The 25,932-nt window shown below is 38.1% G+C and overlaps 1 protein-coding gene across 1 annotated transcript in view; it reads right to left on the reverse strand.

The window, feature by feature from the left end:
- Nucleotides 1–1,338: 1,338 nt before the first annotated feature.
- The window catches only part of LOC126161749 (Y+L amino acid transporter 2), a 333,823-nt gene continuing 309,229 nt past the window's right edge, over nt 1,339–25,932 (reverse strand). The window contains exons 3-9 of the mRNA XM_049917798.1: nt 17,453–17,678; nt 15,567–15,611; nt 15,349–15,472; nt 14,925–15,125; nt 11,979–12,128; nt 8,796–8,973; nt 1,339–1,888 (exon numbers count right to left, since the gene is read on the reverse strand). Of these exons, the coding sequence (XP_049773755.1) occupies nt 1,824–1,888; nt 8,796–8,973; nt 11,979–12,128; nt 14,925–15,125; nt 15,349–15,472; nt 15,567–15,611; nt 17,453–17,678 (989 nt within the window). The 3' untranslated portion in view covers nt 1,339–1,823. The remainder of the gene's footprint in view (nt 1,889–8,795; nt 8,974–11,978; nt 12,129–14,924; nt 15,126–15,348; nt 15,473–15,566; nt 15,612–17,452; nt 17,679–25,932) is intronic.

Below are 25,932 nucleotides of genomic sequence, written 5' to 3' on the forward strand. Positions count from 1 at the left end.
CAAGATGCAACTGAAACTGGCTGTGGGTTTATAAGTGACCTGAAAAAATACAGCTGCAGTGGACCATTGGACATTTCATTCTGTTTTATTTTCATATTTTTAACACCTGTATTTTAGAAAATACTGTTCACGGTATGTACAACTACTTTAGCTGTGGTTGCCTCAGTTCTAAAGTTATCTGAGACAGAAAAGCTTATCCAGACCATCAATGCCTAGATCATAGTGGGTAACTACATAAAAACAAAACACAGCCGACCAGCAGAACTTACTCAAAATAACCTGGAGTATGTCTTGACATCGGACTGCATGGCCACCTCAGTGGTTAAGCTTTTTCTGATGCAGAAACAACACAAAATGTAGGGTGAGCTTTGACTATTTATTTGTTTAAACAGTGCTGTTTTCCTAGTTATGTGAATGGAGAAAGTAAAATTCAACTATGGTGGATAACTTTTACGTCTTGAACAATGTGTTCTATCTAGGTTGTATAAATGTTAAAAAGTCAAATGGCATGCCATCTGCTACTGCTTAAGTTGGTCATTGCCTGCAAATACTAAATGGAAGTAAAATAACATACTGAAAAAATGTAATGGTGCATATTGCTGTATGGAGGCCCTGTGGTTCAAGCAAAAATAATATGTATAGGACATAACAAGTTACATGCTATATTTAGATCAGTTTAAAAAAGTGTTGATAAGTACCTATAAACTAGGTATTCTACTATATTGTAGCAGTAAAACTGAGTGAACTGGAATACATTCTGTAATAAATATTCAGTTTCTATCATTCCTTTTCCTTTAACAAAAAAAGACAGTACTGATGAATTGCCTTGAAGACACTTCACAGCATTTCCTCGTGATACATCCTCTGACGATAATTTTAATATTATACTACCAGCAGGCTGCATGTGATTATCGCATAGCATCTGATTGTTAGCCATCAGACTCCTAGCCACCTTTTCTATAAACTTACAGCAAACCCAAGCAGATTCATGCTTGTCTGCCCCACTCCTTTATTACTCATAGTCGTATCAACACTACTGTTGTCCTTTTAGTGAATAAAGTAAGTGGTTCTGATTTACTGGAATATTATTAAATCCTAAAAACCATTAATTCTTACAGCACAAGAGCCATTAGTATGCGTAATTAGTTAAGCTTGGATATATTCATTCAACAGTGTCTTTTTTGTCAACTAAGACTTAAAAAAATTAATATGACTTTTCAAAAAATATTTGGGGTACATGTCCCCTCTATGTTGCTCAACCCACTATCAAATGATGATGCCCATGTCAAACAGCAGATGACATCAAAATCTCTGGTTTTATGTATCACAACAAATAAATGAAACAAAATTTAAAAAGAAATTTATTTTACAAACTGCACAAACCCACAATTTATGTGCACTGTCACAGACACATAGCTACAAAATATCTCAATTCATCACATTCACATTTTTTTGCACTTTCACAATAACATTTACTTCACTTACACAGAGAAACAAAAGAGTAACACACATGGAATGTATATTTTACACACACAAATATAAGGCACTGATTTATTAATAGTCTCTTTGCTTCTTGTTCTGAGTTTATCCAAGGAACATTCTTGGGAGAAAAATCACAAAATGCACTAACAGTTTATAAAAATAGGAATTGTGCATATTATTTTCAGAAATGTATCTATCAAGGAAGACACATCACAGTGTAATGTCACAACCTGCCATTTTACATACCACAGGTGGTAATATTTTTCTCTGCAGGAAACCAACACAGATTTTGTAAGCTATGTTGAACATGTTCACTAAAAAATTCTGCAGCTGCTAGTCACTCACTCATATTTTCCATCTTCCATTACACACTTGAACATTTTGGCACATAGGAGATTAAATGACCCTGGAATATAAAACAAGTATGAGAATCAGACTTAATAAAATATTAGATTAAAACAACAGAGAATTTTGGAATAAATCATTGTGTTCTGACACTGGCCTAAACAGCAAGCAGAAATTTAAAAATACTTGAAGTGGAATTGTGTTCATACATGAAGGTGGAATCTTTCTATAAAACTACAATAGAGTTCTATATTGTCTGAAGTGACATAGCGATCAGCCCGTGTATGGAGCACAGGAAATTGCAGGCAGATCAATATAAATTGCAGGCAGATGCTGCAAAAAGTAGCCCATTTCTTAACAAGAAATAAAAGTTTAAAACACAGTACTGAAAATACACATTTGTGCTTTGTTACTATTTGTGGCACACTAACAGGCAACAAGTACAATGGTGTCGGTTATTACCAATAATAGGTAACAGCAGTTACCTTACAAGGGTGATATAGTTTTCACCAACAACAAAACAACTTTCATCATCTATTGGTATTCTAAAATAAGTTGTTATTCAAGGAGCAGTCCTTTCTAAAATGTATTCTCTTTTGAAAAAATTGCACAAGTGTTCAAACAGAACTCAGTATTTCATCATGTAACTCAAAATGGTTAGAGAAGCCATTAGGTTTCACATTTTTATCTTTTTATCCAAAAATAAATGAAATTATGTTATAGTAAATGATTCATAAAGTAAAAAAAAAAAAATGAGTATTGACACTTTATGGGGCAGAAATGCATGTGGGCCTATGGACAAAAATGATATGAGCTGTCTTCAATTTTTTGTTGAGTATTTACAGATAGAAAATTTTGCTCTAGTTCAAACTATTTGGTAGTCTTTATTTATGGATGAATGAAGTGATTACATCATCTGGCATGTTGGTTTTTTGTAACAGGCACCTGCATTGTTTTCTGTACAATTAATGGCAAAGTTCAGCCTGTAACAGCAGAATATAATCACTGGTTTTGTTAATTTATGAGGTGTAAATACCATTAACATTCATTTTTCCATTTAGTCTGATATATAGGGATGGTGTAAAGAAAGCAAAAATACACATTCATGGCTGTAACAATTGAAAAACTACTGAACGATGTAATACTATGAACCAAGGAAACCTCATTTAAGGACCCATTAGGCTAACAACATGATTGTGTAACTGAACCAAATTGTAAGAGAGAGAGAGAGAGAGAGAGAGATCATCTGAAGAGGGCATTTCTGTTGGACCTGTATTAAAAATTGTGTTTGAACTGCAAATGTGGGTGTATTTGTAGCTGTGAGCTCTAGGGTTAGGCACACAATAGAACCACTTAGGGATACAGCTGCTAAGTAGGCAAAAAAGTCCAGTGTACACACTGTGTACACTGGACTTCATTGCCTCCTTAGCAGCTGTGTGCGTACCAGGGAGAGTCATCCCAAATTGGGAATGGGTCCTTCCAGATGCAGGGAAAAAGCACAGAATGCACGTAACTCCAGGTGGTGATCATGTCATACTACTGATGTGTGTAGTTTTGGATCAAAAGCTATTCATTCTAGTTTCTGATGGCTATCTGGTAAAAACAGCCACTCTTGCTTGAGAGATGAAGGCAGAGACCACCATTTGTAGCATCATTGACAAGACCAATTGCAAACCTTTGGTACTGAGCCAACGGTCTGAATCAGAGACTCAGATGGTTCTGTGACCATGTAGGCTGCAGGTTCTTTGACTTGAACCACAGGGTGGAGACATGTTGGGATCAGCTTAGTAGGTCAGAAGTCTTTAATGCACAGGAGGTAGCTACACAGGTAGCGGGTGCTGTGTCGCATGGACTGGGTGATTTTTCAGATTAGTGTGTCTTGAAAAACTAGAAACAGGAATTCAATTCCAAAGAGTGCTGATCAAACACAAGATGGGGATAAACTTAGGAGATGGAAGGATTATAGTTGTGAAGTGTTGAAAGCTTACTGGGAAAGAACCAGAGCTCCGAACATGAACAGAAAGCACTGAATCTGAAATTGTTATGGATACTGAAAGCTGAATAAATTTGGAGATAAGTTCATCTGAACCAAAAAGTGTTCAGAAAGGACAGCTTATATTCAGTTGGTGGTGGTATATTTGTTGCTGTTAGAAGTTTTTAAACTGAAGTAGATAGTCGCTGTGAGTCAGTATGGGTTGATGTTATACTTGACAGCTGGAATAAATCGAGAACTAGTTCAATATGAAAAGGGTAGAACACACCTCCTCTATGTGGTGAGTAACAGTTGTGCTCTTTCCTCACTGTTATTATTCCATCTTGGACTTTCCACTGTTTAATAATTACCTTTACCTAGCAACAAAACAGTACTGGGAAAATAAAGAGGATCATGCCGGATTCAGTGACTGGTGACAACAAGGTCGTTGTAGTGAGCTTGAGTACCATACATCCAAATCCAGTAAAAATAAATGCAAAATATATTTTAAAAAGCAGATAAAAGTTCTTTCAGTGCCTTTTTATGGGGCAGGCTCCATTCTTTCCAAACTACTCATGCAAGCATACAGCGGATGTGGCTTAAATTCAAAGATTGGTCTGCGTCGGTAGCTGCATGGTCAACATGCTGGATTGCTAAGCGCAGAGCCCCAGGTTCAATGCCTGGCTGGGTCAGAGATTTTCTCTGCTCAGAGTCTGGGTATTGTGCTGTTCATAGGTTCACATCATCAGATATGGCCTGCACTGTTATGATGGTGGTACTGCCACGTTCCAAAAACCAATAAATTAAAAAATATTTCAAAGAAATAATACTGATAGCAAATGAGACAATCATACTCTGCAAATAAATAAGATATTGAAATGATCCACCATGGTACACAAAACAGGTCAGAGTACTGTTGCAGAAGCAATGAAAAAAGTGTGCCAGGTTTAATGTAATGCAAAATTTCCAAGATTGTCAATGTTTTACAGATGCACAAAAAGTACCACGGATGTCAGTGTGGGATGCTTTTAATAGTTTCCACAATGAAACTATATCAAAATCTGGTAGAAACTCTAAAGAGACTCTGGTCATATACAGGGTAACTTAGAAGTAGAGTCCGTTGGTGTAGTGAAGCAACTTAAATAACTTGAGAAGGGCAGGTCTTCTGATTCATAATACACACCATTTAGGTTCCTCTCAGAGTATTCTGATGCAATAGCTCCATAATGAGCAATCATATACAACCACTTGCTTGACAACAGATCTGTACCTGAAGACTGAGAAGTTGCACAGATTACACTAATAAATAAGAAATAAAATAGAAGTAGTCTGCAGGTTACACATTCATATCACAGATATCATTTTGAAGCAGCATTTTGGAATATACACTGTGTTCAAACATTATGAATTACCTTGAAGAAAACAATGTATTGGAATACAGAATGCAAAGATTCTGAAATATCTTTCATGTGAAACACAAATGACTCTATTCACATGAAGTATTTTTAGATTTTCAGAAGGCTGTTCCTCACAAGCAGCTTCTAATCAAATTGTGTGCCTACAGATCATCATCACAGAGTGCAAGTGGATTTGTTATTTCCTGTCAGAAAGATCATGGTCCATAGTAACTGCTGGAAAGTCATCAAGTGAAACTGGAGTGATATCTGTCAGTCCCCTAGGAACTGTCTGTTCTTAATGTATATAAATGACTTAGGAGTGTGTCTGAGCAGCCCCCTTAGAATGTTTGCAGTGTTGCTGTTAATTACCATCTGATAAAGTCATCAGAAGATCAAAATCAGTTGCCGAATTATTTAGAAAAGATATCTGTATGTAGTGTATAATGGAAATGGACTCTAAACAATAAAATGTTCTATGTACTCCACATGAGTACTAAAGGGAATCTCTAAGTTCAGTTATATAAAAAATCACAGTAATTCAAAGGCTGTCGATTCAACTACATACAAAGGGATTATGATTATGAGCAACTTTAATTGCAACCATCACACAGAAAATGTTGTGGGGAAGGTGAAGAAAAGCGTCATTTTACTGGCACAACACAACAAATCTACTAAAGAGATGGCCTACATTACACATTTCCATCCTCTTCTGGATCCTTACCATGTAGAATTGATGTAGGACATAAGAAAAGTTCAAAGAAGGGCAGCTTATTTTGTATTATTGCAAAATAGAGGGGAGTGTGTCACAGATATGATACGAGAGCTGCAGTGATAATCATTAAAATGAAGATGTTTTTGTTGCAACAAGATCTTTTCATGAAATTTCAATCACCAACTTTCTCCTTTGAGTGTGAAAATATTTTGCCGACTCCCACTTAAATAGGCAGAAATGACCATTGTAATATGAGGGTCATTTTTAAAGCAAAAAAGTCTGTACATCCTATCATATGACGTCCGTTCACAATCGGCCACTCTTGGCCAGTCTCTCACTGTGCTGCCATTATGTTCTACATCTCTGCTGGCGTTGGCTGTATGGTTATACTGCTTTGTTTGTCATCATGTCAATCAGTAATCCCGCTGATTGAGAAGCGCACTCAGTTATTTGGCTCTTAAATGCAAACTAAGTTTGTCCTGCTGAAATTCACTGGCACCTTGTTGAAGTTTATGGTGCAGGTGTAATGAAAATGTACGTAAGTGGTGTAGGCTGTTAAATGAAAGAAGGACAAATGCTGATCATGATGAACAATCTGGATTGCTTACTGTCATAAATGAAGACTTGACACATATTTCCGCAAGTTTCAAGATTAGTAGTTTTTCACATCATTACTGCCAAACTTCACTACCAAGAACTGTGTGCGAGATGGGTGTCAAAAGTGTTGACAGAAGAACACAAAACAAAGCAAATGGCACCTTTTTTGTCCATTTTGGACCACTATCACAAGAATGGTGATGAGTTCTTGAGTCACTCTGTGATCACCAATGAGACATGGATTGTGCACTATGACCCAGAGAATAAATATCAATCAAATGAGTGGCATCATGTTAATTAACAATGAAGCCATGAAAATTCAGACAAGAACCTTCAATACAGAAATTCATGGCCATGGTCTTCTGCTTGACTTTTTGCCAAGAGGAATGACAGTAAATGCTGAGAGGTACTGTGAAACATTATTAAAGCTTAGGCATACTGTTCAAAATTGTCAGTGGGGACTGCTCTATACTGGCATCATTCTGCTTCACAACACTGCTCAGCCTCAAAGACACAAGTGGACAAGTTTCCCTGGGAATTACTGGATCATCCATCATACAGCCATGACTTAGCACCATCTGTTTTCAAAACTGAAGGAATTTCTTGGTGGAAAGTACTTGGATAATTATGACACATTGAAGAAAACTGTTACTAACTGCTTTAGTGGTCAGATGGTAGAGTTCTTGGATGCTGGAATACAAAATATGGTACAATGTCTTGACAAATATTTAAATGTTAGGGTGACTACATTGAAAACTGGAAAAATGTGTAGTTCATGATTCAATTTATGATCATAAATAAAGTTTCTCTTACTCTATTACAAATCGGTTCTAACTTCAGAAACAACCCTCATAAAATAAGAGAAATCAGAGATCACACTGAAACATTTAAGTGGTCACTTTTCTCACATGGAATGGTAGACGAATAGTCTGAAAGTGGTTCGGTGAACCATTTACCAGGCTCGTAAGTGTGATTCACAGAATAGTCATTAGATGTCAATCTAGAGGAAACATTTTCAAGATGGGCACTTTGAATGGTAACTAATGAACTCAGAGCTGCACAGGAACCTATTCTTTAAGTGATGCTGACATGAATGGTGATTTCATTGCATTAACTGCACAATGTATGAGAGTGAATGTCATTTTTTTTCTAATCCTATCACTTCATCAATATAACACTTCTGCACACTAAGCACTCCCAACTCAAAAGTTTTTTCAAAACAACTCTGAAGTGGTGTCTCATGCTCTGGATACACCTAAGCTCACTCCTGGAAATTTTTTGCCTGCTTCAAACAATCTCTGTGACTGTAAATTTTCTAGTTGAGTTGTTAGGCATCAGAATTTTTTCAGTGTGCACCAGACTCCTGAAGAAGAGTTTGCAATTATCATATCATAGTGATGTTGCCTTTGTAAAACATGTGTTCATGAACAGGGAGGTTATGTTGAAAAGTGAAAGAACTTTAAACTTTTTTGCTTATGAATTACTTTTGAATACATTATGGGTGTGACAGTGATCAATGTGTTACAAATATTTTCTATTAAAAACAGTCTTGATCACAATTTATTTATTAAGGTGACCAGTTTCAACCACTAATGTGGTCATCTTCAGACCATTGAGTAGGAGGAACCTCTTTCTGCTGGAGAACCACTACTGGAGTAGTGATTCTCCAGCAGAAAGAGGTTCCTACTCAATGGTCTGAAGATGACCACGGTAGTGGTTGAAACCGATCACCTTAATAAATAAATTGTGATCAAGACTGTTTTTAATAGTAAATATTTTTTGCATATGATTTATCAGGAAAAAATGAGGCCTTAGAATTCATATGTAAGTTTTAAAAATGAAGTTAGATCTACAGCTTCTTGAACTACTACAAGAGTTTCTTCATCAGGAGAAAGATAGAAATGAAGTAAGAGAAAATGAAGGAAAGAAGTAGAAACCAAATGAACAAAATTTCACATAATTATTATGATAACAGAATAGAGGTTGCTTTCAGCTTCATTCATGCGTCCTCATTCAAATTCAAGGTTAGGACTGACACACCTGTGTATCTTTCCTGTTGCCCAACTGTCTCTTTTCCATGTCAAAGATGCTGCTTCAAAAGTTTAAAAGCTTTAGTTTGAACATGTAACTGATGCAACTGTACTAAAGTTATATGCTCAGTTTCCATCTTCCCATCTGAGTGTATGTCAGCCACACTCACTTCTTTTTAATATAGTGTCAATATTCATTTTATCTATGTCAAAAGTTTAAGCAGCATTAAAGGTTTTGTACAGACATAATATAATATTACCTGATGCCTTTGCTAGCCAGATAGGCTTGTTCTTCCAGTAGATGAAGATAAGATACATTGGAATTCCAGACACTATGAATGAGAGGCCAATGCTCACTTCCCATGGTTTAACATAACATGGGACTGTGACCAGGAACAAACATATAATAAAGAAAATTATTGGGAAAATTATCTGGACCTGGAAATAAAATATATTTTCATCAATATGTATTCACAGTTATAATACATCTTTATTACACCAAAAAACAAAATATCAAAGTTAATAAATAATTAGTTATCTGTTTTCACAAAAGACTTTACTAAATTTCAATATATTTTTTAAATGTGTCATCAAATGAAGAAAAGACTTTGCAAATTTCTGCAACTCTAAATAGGAACCAGTAGCCCAACAAACAAAAAATAGAGAAAATTCTGAAGTTTAGTGAACCACAAATGTCTTTTGTTAACATGGAAAGATCTGAAATAAAGAAAGAAAGATGTTAAGAGATATGCCTGAAAGATGGGATGTATTCACATTTTTACCTTAGATTTGAACAACAATAATGGAAATTCATGGATGGAGCAAAATGTAGAATAAGGGAAAGGCAACCATTCACCTACTGTGAGCACAGAAGCACAGAAATATGTAACAGAAAACAATTCACATATGCTTTCAAGCTCTTGCCCTTTTTTCTAGCAAACATACACATATTCGCACACACAACCATACAGACACCAAATGTACTTCCTGTGGCCACACAGGCTCCCACAGAATGAGCCTCTGTCAATCAATATCTCCAAACTATTGTCCATAACATACTATCCTACATTCCTTCCTTCACTGTCTCTCCTCAGTCCTAGTACCATTAGCACCAGGCTCCTCGTTGACCACTGCAACATCCTTCTACTCCAATATCCCCCATACCCAGCCATGGAACACTACCTTTCCCTACATCCTCCTGATCCCAAACCCACACCTTCTTTCCTAATCCTCCTCGCCAACTGCATTCTGACCCACAATTATTTCACTCTCGAAGGACACATCTACAAAAAAGAAAAAACAGGATTCTGTCATGGATACTCACGTAACACCACCCCTATACCTACTTATTTATGGCCATCTGGACGAATCCTTCCTATCCATTCAACAACAGCAATCACTTGTCTGGTTCAGATTCATTGATGACATGTTCAAAATATGGAGTCACAGCAAGAACAAACTTTGCTCTTTCCTCCATAACATCAACACCTACTCGCAAATCTGCTTCACCTGGTCCTTCTCAACTTATCAAGCCACTTCAGATGACTCCATGAATAGCTCTGTCCATATCAAGCAGACCAACCCCCTAAAGTACCTCTACTTTGACATCTGTCACCCATTCCATGTAAAAGACTCCCTTCCTTACAGCCTCACCACCCATGGATGCTGCGTCTGCAGTGGAAGGCAGGAGCTGTCAAAATATACTGATAACTTTACCAGAGCCCTTACTGACAGACAATATCTTATCCAGCACAACCATGAACAAATCTCTGATGGTATTTGCTCCTCTACAAATAGTAAACCTATTAACCAGTCACCAACTGGCACTCTTCCAATCACCCAGTAAAACCCTGGCCTTGAAATGCTCAAGTATATCTTCCACCAGGACCTCAACTACCTCTTTTCGTGCCCCAAGATGAAGGATATCCTACCTAGTTCACTCAAATTAATATTACACTGCCCATCGAACTTCAGGATATCCTTGTCCATCCCTATTCCAAACCTACTCTCAATCCTGCATGGTGAGTCTCCTATGGTTGACCCAGGAGCAACATCTGTCTCATACCCCCACCCGTCACCACCTACTGCAGTCCAGTTGCAGGAATTTCTTACCAAATAGAAGGTAGGGCCACATTTGAAAACAGCCATATTATAGCATATCAACTATGCTGCAATTACTATAAAGTAGTCTATGTGGGCATGTACTGCCTTCTCAGACCACTGTTCCTCACTTCCCCCCCCCCCCATCCCACCCCCACATGCAGGTCATTAGGTCTCTCTCTCTCTCTCTCTCTCTCTCTCTCTCTCTCTCTCTCTCTCTCTATCTATCTATCTATCTATCTATCTATCTATCTTTTCAAACCTTCTCCCTTCTCTCTCTCCCTTCCCTTTTCTACCTCTCACCCTCACCTTTCTCCTGCCCCCCCCCCCCCCCCAGTTTTCTTCCCTCTCTCTGTCTCCCCCTACATCTAGTTTTGTTGTTACCTCTATACTCTTTTCATCTCGTTGTGCAGCCACAGAGGCATCTGTCCAAAGACCTGCCTCTTTCCTGCTAACCCCAAACTTTCCTAAACCCTCCCACCTCCATCATGTCAGGCAGCTGCTTTTATTAAATTCTTAGCATAATCAGTCTTGCATCATGGTCTTGGAAGTGTGCGTTCAGGTGTGTGTCTGGTTGTTTGTGTGAATGTGTGTACTTTTCCTAGAAAAATAGCAAGAGCTCAAAACCTGATGTGAATGCAGTTTCCTGTTACATGTTACATGTGCTCCAGGCTTTGGTTTGCTGTGAGTGAGTGGATGTCTTTCCCTTTTGCATCAACTGAAAAAGATGCAAAACAATTTTAAATTATCTGATATGAGTACCTATCAATAATTCATTCCATCAATAATTTTAATTCATACACTACCTTCTCGCACCACTCTTCCTCTCCCCCATGTGTGCTGCCTCCCCCCTACCCTCTCTCTTTCACCCCCTCCCTCCCCAGTGTCTAAGACTGCACTACAAAAATATCAGGAAACAACTCATTTCATTGATTTGGGAACAAAGAGATAAAAATTAATTATCTGTGAGAAGAAGCAGCACAGAATGTCTATATAGCCCACTTCCTTGGAAAATACCTTTATTCACCGTTATCTAGAGAATTGTATGTATCTACTGACACGTTTACTTTACCTACAGTACAAAAAATCCTGGCACGTATCAGCCTAAATATGAGTATAAATTTTTTTATCAGTATGATAACATATTGTTATAATAATAACTTTTGCCTTGCTTACCGTAACTAATCCTCACAAACTGTCAGGTGTTTGCCCATCAACATAAAAAGAAACTGGCTACTTAGGACCATTTATCATATTTCTATAGGGCATAAGCGTTGTAGGTGAATTTGGCAGTCATCTAAATAGCTATTCTACCACATCTTCATTGACAGAAATGTGCTTACCTTGATGGGTCTTTCTGCATCTGGCCACTTGTATCTCAACCAAAGCAACCCTGTTACTGACAATGTGGTAAACAGTGCCTCCACAAAGCTCAAATAATTTATCAGTGAATAAATATCTTCAATGATAAGTAGAACAAGTGTGATGATACACTGTAAAAAAGCAAATAACTATTACAGTATTTGTTTTGAAATCAACAACATTAGGAAAATAAATACTTTCAGATAATTTCAGTTTCTATGAAGCAATTTGTGAAACATGGAGATATTTGCCCAGTGGAAAGTCACTGCACTACAAGAGTAAATATAATTTAAAACAATGTGAATGCTGTTTTCAATTAAAGTTTCTATAACTTTAAGATGCACAGTATTTACTGCATACTCCCAAATTATAAAAACTGCCGCTTGAAATTAACTTTCTCATTGCAGTATAGATCAAAATATCAGGTTTTGACTTACTGGTTTTGATATTTGCCTGCTACAGGGTTATTAATTTTCAAAGATATTATACACTAAAGAGCCAAAGAAACTGGTACACCTGCCTTATATCGTGTAGAGTCCCCGCGATGATGTGGCATGGTTTTGACTAATGTCTGAAGTAGTGCTGGAGGGAACTGACACCATCAATCCTGCAGGGGTGTCCATAAATCTGTAAGAGTATGAGGGGATGGTGATCTCTCTTGAACATCATGTTGCTAGGCATCCAATATATGCTCAATGTTCATGTCTGGGGAGTTTGGTGACCATTGGAAGTGTTTATCACTCTGTACCAATTCTGCACATGTGGGGTGTCACATTGTCCTGCTGGAATTGCCCAAGTCCAACAGAACGCACAATGGACATGAATGGATGCAGGTTATCAGACAGGATGCTTACATACATGTCATCTGTCAGAGTTGTATCTAGACAAATCAGGTGTCACATATCACTCCAACTCCACACGCCCCACACCATTACAAAGCCTTCACCATCTTGAACAGTCCCCTGCTGACATACAGGATCCAAGGATTGATGAGGTTGTCTCTGTACCTGTACACATCCATCTGCTCAATACAATTTGAAACAACACTCATCTGACCAGGCAACATGTTTTTAGTCATCAACAGTCCAATGTTGGTGTTGATGGGCCCAGGCAAGGCATAAAGCTTTTTGTTGTGCAGTCATCAAGGGTACAAAAGTGGGCCTTTAGCTCTGAAAGCCCATATCAATGACGTTTCATTGAATGGTTCACAAGCTGACACTTGTTCAAGGTCCAGTGCTGAAATCTGCAACAATTTGTGGAAGGGTTGCACTTCTGCCATGTTTAATGATTCTCTTCAGTCGTCATTAGTCCCATTCTTGCAGGATCTTGTTTTACCAGATTCCTGATATTTACGGTACACTCGTGAAATGGTCATATGGGAAAATCCCCACTTCATCGCTACCTTGGAGATGCTGTGTCCCATCGCTCATACACCGACTATAACACCATATTAAACTCACTTAAATCTTGATAACCTGCTACTGTAGCAGCAGTAACCGATCTAACAACTGTGCCAGATACCTGATGTCTTATATAGGCAGTCCCAACCGTAGTGCCATATTCTGCATGTCTACATCTCTGCATTTGAATACGCCTGCCTATACCAGTTTCTTTGGTGCTTCAGTGTATATGCCTACACGTAAATATAGTATTTAAAGAATTACTACAAAAACAACACATATTGTGAGATCAGGGACATTCAAGATAACAGTAACTAAAGAAAATAAACACAGAAAATTGTGTTCATTTTACATTCCGTCTCAGTTTTTTACAAAAGGCCTAACAGCCATGGATTTCAAATAATAAATATGTCATGGTTAAGGTACCTTGTTGAATTCTGATATGACTTACATGAAAAATGTATCTAGTTTTATTAAGTGCTCACAAGTTGATAGATGAGATCCTTCCCTTTAGGATACACATGTGAGAGAATCAACTGCTGTTCTACGTTATGGGGTTGCTTGTAGAAATTTTAAACACGAAAGACCATAAAACATGTTAAACAAAAGAGAGGAAGGAAAGAAGAAGGGACATTTGGGGTTTAATGCCCCATTTTCAGATGGGTAAAAAATGTAGGGGAAGACAGAGACTGGAATGCATCCAACAAACAGCTGAAGATGTTGGGTGCATGTGCTACCCTGAAATGAAGATATTGGCACACGAGACAAATTTGTAGCTTGCTACATCAAACCAGTCACAGGACTGATAAACAATAATTAAATAAGTAAATAAATCAGTAAGGTCAGTACAGAAGGAGCATAAACATGAACTGACTTCAGTAAATCCATTGTGGCCCTTTTTGTAACCACAACACAAACACATTGACTAAAGTCTTTGATCACTTACCAAATAGTATCAAAAGTCTGACAGATAACCAACAAGTATTTAAGAAGAAATTAAAAGAATTTCTGAATGACAACTCCTTCTACTCCATAGAGGAATTTTTAGATATAAATTAAGAAAAAAATTATTAAAAAAAAAATAATTAAAAAAAAAAAAAAAGAAAAAAAAAAAAAGCACACAAAAAAATAAAGTTGTTATATTAACTTAAGTATGTTGTTAAATTAACCTAATTATGTCATGTATTGGAAAATTCGACTCGTTCCACATCATTACGAAATATCGTATTCATGATCCATGGAACTAGTATTAATCTAATCTAATCTAATCTAATCTACTTACAAAAACGAAATAGAACCAAAATCTAGGTAAGGAGATGATGTTTCCAATCTGGCTGTTTGTGACAGAGTCAAGGATCTTAACCACTGTACCATTTTGCTTGGTGCATCAAAACCAGTCTTAACTGGTGATTTTAAATCATGTTCAATGTCACTTGTAAGAAGTGGATGTGATATATGTGTTTCTGAGCTTCCAAAATGCAACCACTTAATTATTGCTACATACTAATAATATATTACTTCACTTACCAGAAAGACCAGTGATGGCACAGGAGTAAACTGATCGATATGAATCAGAGCTATTGCTTTAGGAAGATGACCTTGGCGAGCTCCAACAAAGAATAATCGAGCTGATGCAAATATTGCCCCATTAAGTGCTCCAAATGTTGAACAAGCCACAAAGAAGGGCATAGTCCAGGACATCACACCAAGCAGTTTGTCACCAAATGTCTGTAAACAAAAGAAAATCAGTTTTGTAGTACTCATAAGTGTGACACTTATGATCTCTACTGTTACTATCATCATCACAAAAGTATTCACATTATTATAATTTATATTTACTGAACTGCTATTCTACAACAATTGACAGAATATCCATTTTTCCTTTGTTTTGATATTTTAAAGAAAAAGGGAGGCATTATGCAAAAATTTGATTTGTTTCTTGCATACTTACGACAGCTACTGCTGTTGATGACAGTAGTTCATCCTTTGACAGGACTACAAAATATGCAATATTTGCCAAAACATATATCGTTGTCACTAATGGCATGGAAATTGCTATTGCTCTGGGAAGGTTCCTAAAATATAATTTTAAAAGACAGTAAGTACAGAACATATCCACAGCATATCATCAAACTGTATTAGCAATGTTCATTTTAATTTAAATCTTACTTGTAAGGCTCCTTCAGTTCTTCTGTTACAAAATTCAAGTAGTTCCTAGAACAAAAAAAGAGCAAGTACTTCCTGTATTTGCTTTTCACAATTCCTTACATCCAGTTATTTTCAAATTAGAATAGTGAATGAACAATAATTAACTGGGCATGTAAAACATGAAATAGTAAACAGAACATACTGTGCGCAAGAAGATGACAAGGTATTTAATATCAAAATCCTTGAATAAGCTTAAGGAGAGGGGGTGGAGATAATTCCAGTAGGATTTTCAGATTGCTATGAACTACTTTCAGAATAATAACAAAACAAAGACCTGTAAAATTTGATTTATGGAATCTTAGATTTATGAACTTGCTAGTTGGCATCAAACAAAATGTATGAGGCCTTAAAGCTAGTTAGCCAAATTTTATGATGCCGATTTTATATTTCTGTTAACTGTTACCAGGAAAAGAGAATGAAATACTACCAATTTGTAACATTAACGCATGTCCAAATGAAAGACAATTTTATGGCTTTTCAACATTTATATACATTTTCCGGCTTATGCACCGTACTGCAAACAAAGAATGCAACAAAATAAAAGTACACAATGAAATACATCATCTAATGACTGTGCAAGGGGCTGCATTATGACACATACTAACAAGCAAGTTCCCAGTAGCATCCTAAGGCAAATTCCCTTGTTCCTGTCACAGCTGTATACCTTAAGTCTCCACTATTCAGGCAAATGTTTGCTAGTGGAGAAGTTGTTATTAAATCACTCCCAGATTTTTGCAATGCATCCCAAGTTGAGTGACTGAGACCCTAGATTGCTGCAAGAAATTCATAAATCCTTCTGAAAAGTCTGAGTCTTTTTAAAGGCAAGCTTTTACTTCCAGCACAATCACATTAGATATCACTTTATTATTACTGACAGGTGATATGTTGCCAGAAATTGTGATAATCCAACCACATTACATCACACAAACCATCTACCTACAGTTCTATCAACAATTAGTGCACCATGAAAAACTTGTTCAATAGCAAAGGTTGGGGTATGCCACTTCTCTAATACTATTTTATTCAGACTGCACTGGGTATTACTTTTCTATTGCCATAAATACTCTGAAAGGCAAATATGATTGTTAAGTATTTCATGAGGTTCAGCTAGCCATCAACTAATGTGATGATCTTGTCCAGCTGAAAGGAATGAAAGGGATATTTGGGTTTAGAATCATGTTGCTGATTAGACCATAGGGACATGGATGTGAATGAAGATCACCCACATCCTTTTCAGAAGAACCATCACAGCATTTGGCAAACCTAAATACCGACATTGGATGGGGATTTGAAATTAATTCCTTTTAAAACTGTCTAGTGCCATAACCACTGTACCAGTCTTCTCCACTTCTTTACCCAATTGTATCTTTTAGCATCTGTAGATAATGTGGATTTGACAGTTCCTGCTAACACTGTCTGACATGATGACTAGATTCAGCTTACTTGTTGTATGACAACATCCATGCAATTTTAACCTTGGCAATCCTATCACATTTTCCATAACATTGATTACCAAAGAGGGATACTTTGTGCAAACCCTAAAAAAGTTAATAAGCAAAACAAAATTCAAAATAAATAAATAAAAACTTCATTTAAAGTCAGTCTGACAATGTTGCATAAACTGTATATCCACTTATCTAAGGCAATGATTCCTCCTGCAGATATAACACACATTAAAATGGTTTATAATGTTCAGCTTTGCGAAAAATTGAATCTTTCAACAAGAAAAGAACAATAATATTAGGGAAGCTAAAATGTTTAATACAATCTGTAAGTAACGTCAATGCACAAACTTCATGGCACAATATTGCTACACTATATATTGACATAAAATTAAAATAGCATACCATCCAGAATATGAGAATAAGCCCGAGTAGAAGGAAAGTGCAATGTATCCAGGCTCAAGATTGGTGTCAACCATTGGATTGCTAATATTTTCAGTATGACCAGTGGCCAGCATCCACAATCCAGCAAGTATTATGATGACTAGAGCAAGTATCTTGGTGCCCGTAAAGATATCTTGAACTCTTGTTGCCCATTTCACATTGTAGCAGTTTATTACAGTCAGCAAACCTGAAACAAAATTGAAATATGACATTAAAGAGGCAGTTTTCTCTCAGAGCACATTATCTATTGACTCACTCTCTCTCTCCACCTCCCACACCCACAGGGATAGGGAGGGAGGGAGGGAGGGAGGGAGGGAGGGAGGGAGGTCCTTCGCACCTAAAAAGCATAACAATTACAGTTAATCATAGCGTGAATGCTATAAGATTTTGATGTGAGATCAGAAGAAATACTTGACAGAAAAAGTGAAGCACCCAGAACACATGGTTGGATGTCAGTATTTTTGTACTGGTATACACCACTGACAGGTATGTAAATGATTATAATTGTGATTCCACATGACATAGAACACCCAAGGGAGTGTATTTGTGAGGTTCTTGTTTAATGTTGTTACCAGGCTGGGTAAGGTATATAAGGCTGCGCACGGTGTCAGATTTTGAGTAACAACTGTGAAGGGGACAGAGTTGTTGCATACTTGTATGAGACAGCATTATCACCACTTGACAGAGTTCGAAAAGTTTGTCATTATGGGTCTCCATTCGGCTGGCTGGTTAATCGTGTGATACACAGATTGTCAACCAAATCTGACCACCAGAAGGAAGGATTGCTGTACTGTATACAAAGCACATGATAACTCTTTCACATTGGCACTTAGCATCTGAAAACAAGTAATAGACTCCTTACAACCTTCCTGGGTCATCTGGCACCATTGTTCAGAGACTGGAGGCACCCAGACTATGGAATTACCATTCCACATATAGAGTGCAGTTAACACCTCAACAGCTGCATTTGGAATGGTGCCATTATTGGGAAGCATGCACTACCGATGAATGGCATCACACTGTGTTCAGTAACGAGTTGAAGTTCTGCACTATCATCAATGACCATCGTTCGCGAGTACAGTGGTGACCTGGGTACATGTCTCATTTGTGTTTTGGATAGGCACAGGGGTGTTACTCCTGGAATCATGGTGTGAGGAGCCACTGGTTATAACTTCAAGTCACAGCTAGCTGTGATTGAGGGATCTCTGATGGCACAATAGTATATCATCGAGGATGTCCCACATCCTTGTGTGTTACCTCTCATGCGAAAGGATTGTGGTACCATTTTTCAACAGCACAATGCTTGTCTCTCTGAATTGTTTGCCTGAAGCTGAGGTACTCCTGTGGCCAGCAATATAACCAGATCTGTTTCCGATAGAAGGTATATGGAACCAGCTTGGATGTCACCTCTGTCCCAGTTCCACTATCCAGGACATCAGGACTAGCTACAACAGTTGTGGGTCAGATTCCCTCAGGAGAGGATACAATGCCTTTATGGCACCCTTCCCACCTGAATCAGTGCATGCATCTGGGACAGAGTGGATGCAAAGTCATAAATGGGCTCATACTGCCAAATTCTTTGTAAATTTGACTTTATTTTGTGATCACTGAAATACCATCACATACTGCCTCAACCCATGAAGTTTCATTTCATTCATTTCATCATCCACTTCTGAGTGCTTCACTTTTTGTGGAAAGCAATGTACTTGTACTTTTCTCGACCACTAATAGAATGTAATGCAGAAATCATGGGAATAAAGCTCTGTACAGCACAAATAGTGCTGCAAGATGATAGGTGATGCTGAGGAACAATTTTTATCTATCACCCAAAATTGGAGAAACACATGTAACTAATGTGTAAAGACTCCGAAAAGCAACGAGTCACAGACACTATTTCTGATGTACCAGGAAATCTTTTTTCATAGTGTAAGAAACAAACAATTGTGACACCTGCTGTGTTGTTTTCAGCAAGGCAGGCATAAATCCCTACTAATTGGTTCAAATGGCCCTGAGCACTATGGGACTTAACAACTCATGGAAGAGGGGAGGTTGAAGAATTAAAAAGTGCTGTATTAGGTTATGATCTGTCTGATGTCATTCATCACTGAGCTACACAGTAATCTGACATTGCAATAGCTATATTCATTGTGGCCCACCAATGGTCATGCGCAGTCTGACTTGCCGTCATGCACTCACAGACATTACTAAGATCCCAATCAGCCACACAGACACTGACTGATAGCTTCATGTTGCCCCAGCGAGGTGAGGTGGTCAATGAAGGTTACTTACTGGCAACAAATGCCACTTTTTGTCATGTATGTCACCCTGCTCAGCAATGAAAGTAAACACAATTATATCAAAGGGCCCACATCAAATAATTAACATACATAAACCTTCCATTCACACTAAGTGCTCTGATAGGTGCTGGGTGAGTGTTTAATTTTAATTAAACTTGTTTGTTTCACTGTATGTGGTACCTGTTATCTGTTTTTTCTTCATATAATTTGTTCCAAACACTATTTATTTCATCACTGTTTGTTTACCTTCAACAGTCTGGCACCCATCAGTAATTGTTAAAATGGATGCTATGACAGGAAGGACATTATATAATTTATTTCCCAGCATGGGACCTGGAAAAGTAACCACTACATGAGCAAACAGCACACCATTATTCCCACATGTAATGGATTATGCACTGTTGCACACAAAATTCTTATTGTTAGATTATAGTAAACCTTTGTGCTTCACGTCAATATTTATTGCTGCCAATTCTACTTTATTTTATTTTTTATTCTACTTTGCAGAATAGGTAAATTTGTAATGTGATAATTATGTGTGGCATTGACAGATAACATGTAGTGTTTTTCTGCCATTAGTGCACTTTTAATATACAATAATGACATCAGGTTGTGAAAATCAAATGCAACTTTCACCATTCTCTACAGAAGGATTTGACTGCATGATTTATCTGTGTCCTAAACAAAATTGTTGTACAGATTTTGAATCATATTATGAGACCCAAGCTTGCCCATTCATATAGAAGAAAGAAGAACATAATGTTCTGTTTGACTAGTATATGATTGCTAAATCTGTTAGGCTTCTGTAAATAACAATAACACTAAATTTAAAATACACCACCCTCAACATGTGGCAGTGCTTTTATCACATACAGGAGCTCTGTATTTCTTATTACTGATCTGTCATAGTTAAATATTCTGTTGACAGCAATTTTATTCCAGTATTTATCTTTATAAGCCAAGAAAGTTGAGATCCACCAACTGTGACTAACTGTCCACTGGTTTTATTGTAATTTTCAATACACACAGTCCTCTTGGAGAGAGCTTACCTTTGCCTTCCTCCAGTCCGAGTGTAATTGAAAAGGATATCGTCGTTTTTTTCTACTTCTGTTATGGACTAACACATAAAACCTGCCTCTGTAGTTCAGTAGTTATGACTGTCAGACTGTAACATGAAGAATCTGGGTTCCATATCTGGTACTGAAAAGGATTTTTCCTTTGGATGAGAGCTGTAACAGTATTAGGTAGCCTCAAGGAACAATTAAGAAGCTATCTGTAGGGTAATCAAAACCTCTATTTTGAAATCTGACATTTAAAAAGTGGGGCAGTGGTGTAACAACAATAAGCACCCTCCCTCATGATTATTGATGTCCTGTGACATCTAAGGCAGAGAATGAAGGAACAGTGTTTGTATCAGATAATCCTCAGGGCATGACCACTAACATGCTTTATCTTTTTTACACAGGTACTGAATCACAGTAAGAGAGGAGTGCAAGCCATCCAGGACATCTGAGAAGTACATATATCCCTCTTCACTTTGTACAGCTGAGAAAATAAATAGTTATTTTATTGGTACTGCTTCACAAAAGACCACCTGAGCTCAAAGTACCACCATCAATAATGCATGACCACATTAAAAATATCTGAAAATTAAAAACTTTAGCAGTTGCACAAAAGTGTTGAGGAAGCCTTTTAAATCATAATTCCTGAGATACACACAAGATGTCCAGGAGAATATGGAGAGACATAGATTTCTGTACAAGGTGTGATGGTGGAGATGCAAGTCTGCTCTATACAAATATGGAAATTCTTCAGAAACCTGTATAATGTACCCTCTTCAGAAGATCTAAACTGATGTTATGTTCCACAGATAATACTAAATACAAAATATAACTTGGTGTTCATGTGTGAAGTATTTGGAGTGAATGTAAGCTATCCATGCCTCTGATAAATACTACTTTTGCTGGGCAGACACAGAAGTGTTTAAATGATTTTCAGTCAAACTGAAACCAAACTGAAACGTCTGTCATTATATTATAGGTTATTGGAAAATTTTGACCATGGGTGGCAAGGTTATAATGTGGGGATATTTTACTTAGAACGGGTGAGAGCCATCAAAGTGCAGGTACTGTTAGTGGCCAATCTTTGCTGTTTCCTCTATAACCTCAACACCTATTCTCAAATCCACTTCAATTGATCCTTCTCAACTCATAGTGCGAACTTCCTCGACATCAATTTCCACCTTTTAGATGGCTCCATTAATACGTCTGTCCACATCAAGAGCACCAACTACCAACAGTAACTTCACTTTGTCAGCAGTCATTGCATTTCACACCAAAAAGTTTCTCCCTTACATCCTCGCCATCCATGGATGCTGCACCTGCGGTAGAAAGAAGGAGTTTTTGAAATGTACCGATAACCTTATCAGAGCCTTTAGTAACAAACAGTATCCTATCCAGAACAAAATTTTCACTCTGCAGCAGACTGTGTGCTAATATGAAACTTCCTGGCAGATTAAAACTGTGTGCAGGACTGAGACTAATATGGCACCTTGCCTTTCGTGGGCAAGTGCAGTCCATCTCATCCATAAACAAGTCCCCCGTGCCATCTGCTACTCAGACACCAAAAGACCTTTTAACCAGCCACTGACCAACACTCCCCTGATCAACCAGTACTCTGGTCCTAGAAAGCTCAGCCACATCCTCCACTAGGACCTCTATTCCCTCTCGTCATGCACTGGGATGAGAAATGCCCTACCCGAAATCCTGTGCACGTCATCCAAAGTAAGTGTTCCACTGCCCACCCAAACTAAAGCATATCCTCGTCGATCTGTATTCCAATCCTGCTCCCAATCCTGTGCCCCATAAGCCGTTCCCTTGAGGTCGGCCCAGGTGGAAGATATGCCCTTACACCCACCCACCAACTCTACCGCACTCCAGTCAGAGCCATTTGCTACCCAATAAAAAGCAGGGTGACATATGAAAGCACATTTACCTACGCTGCAATTACTGTACAGCATTCTACGTGGGCATGACAAGTAACCAACTGCGTATTTGCAAGAACGGCCACTACCAAAATGTGTTAAAATTCAAACTTGATCATCTTTTGCCAGATGTTCTGCATACCACAACACAAATGACTTCACCAGCTGCTTCACTATGTGGGGCATTTGGATATACCTTTCCAGTACAAATTTCTCTGATCCACACAGATTGGCATTTCTCTTCAATACATCCTTTGCTCACGCAATCCTGCTGGCCTAAACTTTCATTAACCTGATCCAGTTGCCTCACTTTGCCTTTTCTCTTCTCTCTTCCATCCTCACTCACTCACTCACTCACTCACTCACTCACTGACTCTCTCTCTCTCTCTCTCTCTCTCTCTCTCTCTCTCTCTCTCTTTCTACATATCTTTTTGCTATACCCTCTGCAGAGTCATCTGTCTAAAGACCTGCCTCTTTTCTACTATCCCCTCGTTGCATCCTTCCCTTCTCCTGCCTCCATTAGCTCAGGCAACTGTGTTCAATTATAGCACATCAATAATTAGTCTTGCTGTGACTGTGGGAGTGTGTGTTTGGGTGTCTGTGTGATGGTATATGTGAATGTGCTATTGTATGAAAAAGAGCTGGTGTTCAGCAGCTAGTGTTAACGCTTTTTCTGTTATATTTTCTGAAATAGGTGAGTGGTTAACCTCCCCTTATTTTATGTATCACTCCATACAAGAATTTCCATTATTTTTATAGTAATCATTATCATAATAGTATAATGAAATGGCAGAAGTCTTTAAATGTGTTGGTAGGAAAACCACTCACCACCACAGACTGGGCAGCCACATGACAAATGATGCAACTTTATTCTATGAGGGCACCCCTATTTATTTCTCAACATGGTCACCCTGCGGAACAAATACATTTCTCCCAATGGGCAATCATTTGTTGATACTATCACTGTAGAATGTTTCACTTTGTTGACAGAGCCACAACCTCACCTCTGCTTGCACCACTTCATCACTATCAAATTGAGAACCGAATTGATAAGTCCTCAGAAGGTGTTCATTAAGTTTTGTAACCAGATGAAAATCGAATGGGGTTAAGTCGGAACTGTATGGAGGATGATCAATGACAATGAACCCAAGGTGTTGGATTGTTGCAAAATTCATGTGTGATGTAGCATTGTCATGCTGAAGGAGAGGGTGCTCCAATGTGGACAAACTCTTCAAATTTGAAACTCAATTACAGCACACTGTTTCTTGTGTAATGACAGTTACATTACGCACCATCATGTTATTGTATATGCTGCAATTCAGGGTCATACAGTGGCAGAGGGCTGTAAATATGTAGAATAAGGGTTGCCATCCTAATATGTACCCACAAGATATAGTTAAAACTTCTCGTATGTCACTAATAAATGCCCTGTAATGATCTAATAACTTTCAAAAGTCTTTCAGTTCCAACCACTTAATTGGAATATGTGTACCTCAAACATTTACAGAACTATTTCAAACTGGCTCTTAATCTCTTCAGCAGATGATCTCCTCCATAAACCCCAACAGAATAACAGACTTGACTGAAAAAGGAGGAGGGTGCACACAAGAGCACCAGACTCAAATTGCCACAAATAATAATATAATTTACTGGCTTCTAAGACCACCACACTAAGTTCACCTCGTTCTGTAAACACCACCATCCAGGTAACTTCTTGGCTCCCAAAAATCTGAGGTTTCTGGCTACTGAGCTTCTACACAGTCTCGGATCAGTAATTTTCTCTTGGAAAACTGGAATGGTTCAACCCGCAATCCATGCATGCGTACGTGAACAAACATTCAGAATTTCTCAATTTTACGAACTGCAAGAAATAACATGGTTGTTCACAAAGGATCCTCCTCTTTCGACTTCTGAAATATGCTACAAAAACACCACTCCTGCTCCAGAGAACACATGACAAAGGCCCTGTGTGTGCAGCAGGCCAACTCCCAGTTTCATGAGCAGCAGATGCAACCCATAAAATTATTTTAACATTCAGGCCTTTTGGCTAATCAGCCCCCAGAGCAAGTGTATGACAGTACTTAATGTTTCCTGTCAGGGCTTTAAGAAAGTTCTTTCCATCCTGTTGAAATCACTCAACCTTGAAAACAGCACGGTCAGCCCAGATTACCATTCATTTAATTCGATTATCAGCATAGTCAGTCCAGACTACCCACCCATTTAGTTCAATTACGTATCTCCAGCCTGGAGAATAATCCCTGCCCCGGCAATCGGAAAACCAATTTTGTTCTTCCAATTAGTGACCAGCACTAGCCAAAAGGTGCAGCCATGAACTAATATGTTACAAAGCCTTTGGTGTCTTACAGATACTGGATCATCATAAGCACCTCACACTCATAGCAGATCCATGCAGGGGACTTTTAATGTTAATCTATTTTATGAGGAATCCCTCTTAGTTTTCCTTGTTCTTTTGTAACACCTGAAGATCTGATTCACATCCTGAAACCTCGGTCATGTGTATGATTTTATTGAAATAAAATATCTGCCATATACAAGTGGAGCAGATTTATTCATCATGAAAAATGTTTGTAACTGTTGTGCACGTCCTACAAAGAGCATATCCATGAAGCACTCTAGAGGTATTAAGTGTCATTTGCCTCATCTCAGTGGCTAGGATCTTCTCTGTATCTGGTTATTTTTACTGACTACAGCTTCTTATCCGTAGCTTCCAGGTGCTCACCCGCCCAATGACACCAACATTAACTGACCTTGACTATAGAAGATACCTTTTCCTGCAGAGTTCTACTTTTATTACTTGTCCTAGTTACTGAAAGGAAATCGTCAGTTTCTTCCTTTCTTATGTAATGTCTTAACAATTTTGCTGATATTTCCAAAATTGTTTTCTGTTGGTGTCTGTAGTACGGTGGTGGTGGTGGTGGTGGTGGTGGTGGTGGTGGTGGTGGCGGCGGCGGTGGCGGCGAAGGAAGCCGTGGGGATCAAAAGGTTTTTGGGTGTAAGTTAGCTGGGCCTTAGTCAATAAGAATCGCTACTGGCTTTGTGGCCGTGGGCGAGGTCGAGGAATGGAATGGTGCGTGGTTTCTGCGGCGCGGCGCCCCCGTCGCTGGGAAGTGTGGGCCATTATCCTGTCAGCGCCAATCATG

The sequence above is a fragment of the Schistocerca cancellata genome, chromosome 2 (genome assembly GCF_023864275.1).
Source record: "Schistocerca cancellata isolate TAMUIC-IGC-003103 chromosome 2, iqSchCanc2.1, whole genome shotgun sequence".
In the NCBI taxonomy this organism is placed as follows: domain Eukaryota; kingdom Metazoa; phylum Arthropoda; class Insecta; order Orthoptera; family Acrididae; genus Schistocerca; species Schistocerca cancellata.